This window comes from Euleptes europaea, chromosome 4 (assembly GCF_029931775.1).
Source record: "Euleptes europaea isolate rEulEur1 chromosome 4, rEulEur1.hap1, whole genome shotgun sequence".
NCBI lineage: Eukaryota > Metazoa > Chordata > Lepidosauria > Squamata > Sphaerodactylidae > Euleptes > Euleptes europaea.
In genome coordinates, this window is record NC_079315.1 from 120,845,219 (window position 1) to 120,849,321 (window position 4,103).

General features: G+C 49.1%; 1 protein-coding gene across 1 annotated transcript; it reads right to left on the reverse strand.

The window, feature by feature from the left end:
- Nucleotides 1-600: 600 nt before the first annotated feature.
- Nucleotides 601-2,756, reverse strand: LOC130476818 (myogenesis-regulating glycosidase-like). The gene has a single exon (XM_056848818.1). It carries the CDS (start codon nt 2,754-2,756, stop codon nt 720-722), a length of 2,037 nt encoding a protein of 678 aa, XP_056704796.1. The 3' UTR covers nt 601-719.
- Between the last annotated feature and the right edge of the window lie 1,347 nt (nt 2,757-4,103).

Consider the following 4,103-nt stretch of genomic DNA (forward strand, 5'->3'; position numbering starts at 1 on the left):
CTTTTTCCAGCCTTGTCCAACATAAGACAAGGAAAAAAATATATATATACACACATCTATGCCTATAATAATTGGATTTATCCTCTTTAGAAAAAAAAGTTATTTCAAACAATAGCTTACAGCATTGTAAAACTTAAGGCTGGTTGTGCTGTAGAGACCCTGCGTGCCGCCTCGTCTGAAACCCCCCGGCCCTAAGCAGGGTCTGTATTCTTCTTCTTATACAAGCTTCCTTTGGCCCACACTGGGAGAGGTCAAGGAAAGGGTTCCTGCAGCTTATCGAAAGACCCCTCTTGCAGCTTTTAGCTAGCAGCCTGCTACTAGGATCCTGATCCAAAGTATTCAGTTTTTTGATCGATTCGGAATAGCCAAGAGGGACATTCCTACGGCTCCAACGGCACACTTCAGAAATGGAAGAAAGACGTTTGAGTGAATGCACATCAAGCAATCGAGACAGAGGAGTCCTCGGTGTCCAAGTGGGGTCTGAAAAGGTCCTTTGCTTCATGTGCAAATCTTGTGACGTTCACGTTGCCTTCCACTAGAGCTTCCAGATTGTACGACCAAAGGTAGATCTTTAGCATATTTAAAGGACTTTCATGCAGGCAGCTTCCTGTTCTCCCTTTCCCTTAGCCACAGGAATTATTTTGCTTTTACAGTAATAGAATAAGGCATGATTACTTTCACAAAGCTAAAAAGCTGGTAGTCGTGGCAGCTGAAGTAGATTAGGAGACCCACAGAAAATAAGCTATCTCATCCAGGTCGACCGGGTAGTCCGTCAGGAGGAGGGGCGTCTTTTCAAACAACTCTCCTTTGTAACTGCGCCATTTGCCAGCCGGGAGGTAGACGTCTCGTTCTTGTTTTCCCAGTTCTAAGACCGGAGCCACCATGAGGGTGTCCCCAATGAGAAACTGGGAATCAATTTTGTGTGCAGCCTCATCATTGGGAGAGATCCACCAGATAGGCCGTATAATAGGATCTCCGGTGTCGGTGATCTCCCCGGCCAACTCCAACAAGAGGGGGGCAACCAAAGATTCATGGAGCCGTGTGAACTTCTGGGCAATCTCGATGACCTCTCTGTCATAGAGCCAGGGTGGGATGGAGAATTGCATGGACGGCATGAAGGCGGACAATTCCAGCCAGCGGATGTAGAGCTCTTGGTCTGGGATTTCCACAGCCCCGTCCGTCTTGTTGGGGAAAAAGTTCCCGCCAATCATGTCGGCTGATATGAACGGGTATCCCAGCATGCTGATCGTCAGGACAGTAGGTATCAAGGACTTCAGCCCAAGTTCGTAGCCCCACACTGAGTCCCGGTCAATGATCCGGAAGAAGCAAGAGATATTCTGAGACTGGTAACCGACGCGGACCTCAGCCAGCTCATAGAATGGGATAGCCATTTCCGTGTACCGCCTGGACCAAATGCTGGGATCTGATAAGGGGCGGAAGGTGCTGAACTGTTTGGGAAGATAGTTAGTCTCCCCGGCGTCGAACTTGAAGGATGATATGCCGTACTTAGAGCGAAGCTGCCTCAGATGACTCTGAAACCAGTCCCTGGCCGAAGGGTTCGTGAAATCCAAGATGGCGCCAATGCCGTTCCACCACTCGACCATGGCGGGAAGCCTTCCTGTTGGCTCTTTGATAAAAAGCTGCCTCTCTATCCCCACCCCAAAGTTGGAGGAATTGTAGTTTATGAATGGGTGAATCCACAGCGTGATCTTAAACCCATCTTCTCGGAGCTTCTTGAACGTTTCCGTCACATTCGGGAATTTTACTGGATCAAAGTCAAAATCACCATACGCTTGCGTGTAAGTGTCGTCTATTTCGATATGGCTGCAGTTAAATTTATACATTTTAATCTTCTCCGCAAAGCGTAGCAACTTATCCTGATCGATGTCATTTTTGTACAAGGCCCAGGTGGACCAGATGGGATACTTGAAGGCGTTTTCTGAAGGTATCTTAGAAGGTTTGTAGAAATATCTCCGCACCATGTATTTGTGGATGGACGTGATATCTGAACCTACACAGACACGGTAACTCAGTTCTGGGAAAGGCTGCTTTCCCAGGGGAGGCTTATAGGGGGAATCTTTATACCTGGCCTGGAAGAAGAGAGACCTTTCAGAAGAATTGAATCCAAGGTGAAAGGGCACAGAGTCATTAATCTTGATGGCTGCAGCTTTGGAGGAGATCCAGTATCTCTCCAAGATGCCTCCAAAGCTGTTCCTGAAAGAATACACATCGCTAGTCACGAACGGCATGGGTTCTTGGTATCCCAGGAGCTGGATTGGCCAGTGCTGAACACTCATCTCGCAACCCCCGTACCAGTGGGCATCCCCCCAGAACATTTTGTGTTCGACCACGGTGTCGGCCACAAATTCCTCCCACCGGACGCGGTAGCACATCACGGTGTCCTTGGGCTTGACCGTCTGTATGAAGAAATTGAGCTTGCCTTTGTCCGACCTGCTGCAGGTTAAAATTTCCCCCTCCTTCGAGCACGACTCCAGATCCAGCGCCCCCGACTGGAAGGCCACCTCGAAGACCACCTCCCCGTTCTGGTTTTTGATGATGAACCCATCTGTCTTCAGGTCCATCTGCTCCGTCTTCAGCCTCTCCGCCTTCCGAAGGGAAGCCACATAGTAGCACCAAGCGATCACCGCCGCAATGAAGAGAATCAGCCCCAGGACTATGGCAACTATCATCGGTTTCAGTTCTTTGACTGGTTTTTGCTTCACTGGAGTGAAGTTCTCGGGCAGGAATGTGTACATGGTACCGGCCTATCTGGGGAGCAGTTTGCAAAACAGAGATGACGTCGAATTTTCGGCAGAGTATAAGCTGGTAGCAGAGAGCTTTCCTCCCTTCTCTTTATGGAGGGGTGCTTTTCAATTGCATGTTAAAAAGGAAGGCATTGTCTTCATTCCAACACCCACAGTTTTTCCCCTGGTTCCATTCAATCCTCTAATGCAGGAGTCTGGGGAAAAACAAGAGAGAGGGAGAATGAGTACAGGAGATTAGTAAACTATTTATTAGACAGGTTGATATATTCAATCCACTACATTCCACCAAAGTTAAACTGTCATAGCCAGCGGTCCCCAACACAATACCCTGGGGAGGGACTGTGGCTGAGTGGTAGAGCATCTGCTTGGCATGCAGAAGGTCCCAGGTTCAATCCCCGGCATCTCCAGTTAAAGGGACTAGGCAAGTAGGTGATGTGAAAGACCTCTGCCTGAGACCCCGGAGAGCCGCTGCTGGTCTGAGTAGACAATACTGACTGTGATGGACCAAGGGTCTGATTCAGTAGAAGGCAGGTTCACATGTTCATGTGTTCATGAATGCCCCGGCACCCTCCGACACCTTTCCTGGTACCTACCAAGTGTTTTTAGAAAGTGGGTGGGACCAGATGGGGCTTCTGCCCAGCAGGGCTTCAATTTGGCCACTGAAGCTCTGATTGGCTGTGGAGATTTTTAAAAAGTTGCTTCCACAGCAGCGGCCATCAGGGTAAAAGGATCTTCACCCCATGACTGAAAGTAAGCTGGGTGTATGCAAGATAACATTTTAGAACAATATGTTGATGTTAAAAGGCATCCTGTTAAACAGAGCTTCTGCCCGCAATGCTGAAGAGTGACTCCCTGACACTTTGTGGTTGCACCCGCCACCCTGACCCACAATTTCAAAGGTGCCCGCAGGCTCAAAAAGGCTGGGGACCCCTAGTCTTAGCCATATAACAGCGGTGGACAAGTTATCGTTGGAAGAAGGAGAAGAAGAGTTGGTTTTTATATGCCAACTTTCTCTACCACTTAAGGGAAATTCAAACTGGCTTACAATCACCTTCCCCTCCCCACAACACACATGCTGTGAGGTAGGTGGGGCTGAGAGAGCTGGGACTAGCCCAAGGTCACGCAGCTGGCTTTGTGTGTAGGAGTGGGGAAACCAACCCGGTTCACCAGATTTGCTTCCGCCACTCATGTGGAGGAGTGGAGAATCAAACCCAGTTCTCCAGATTAGAGTCCACCGCTCCCAACCACCGCTCTTAACCACTATACCACGCTAGCTCTGTTGTGGTTTGGGGGCCACAACAGACATTCCAGAGCCTTTTACCCATCCCTTAGGCTGCT

Excerpts from the sequence above, each read along its gene's own strand:
- LOC130476818 (XM_056848818.1), bottom strand. The coding sequence starts at position 2,756 with ATGTACACATTCCTGCCCGAGAACTTCACTCCAGTGAAGCAAAAACCA.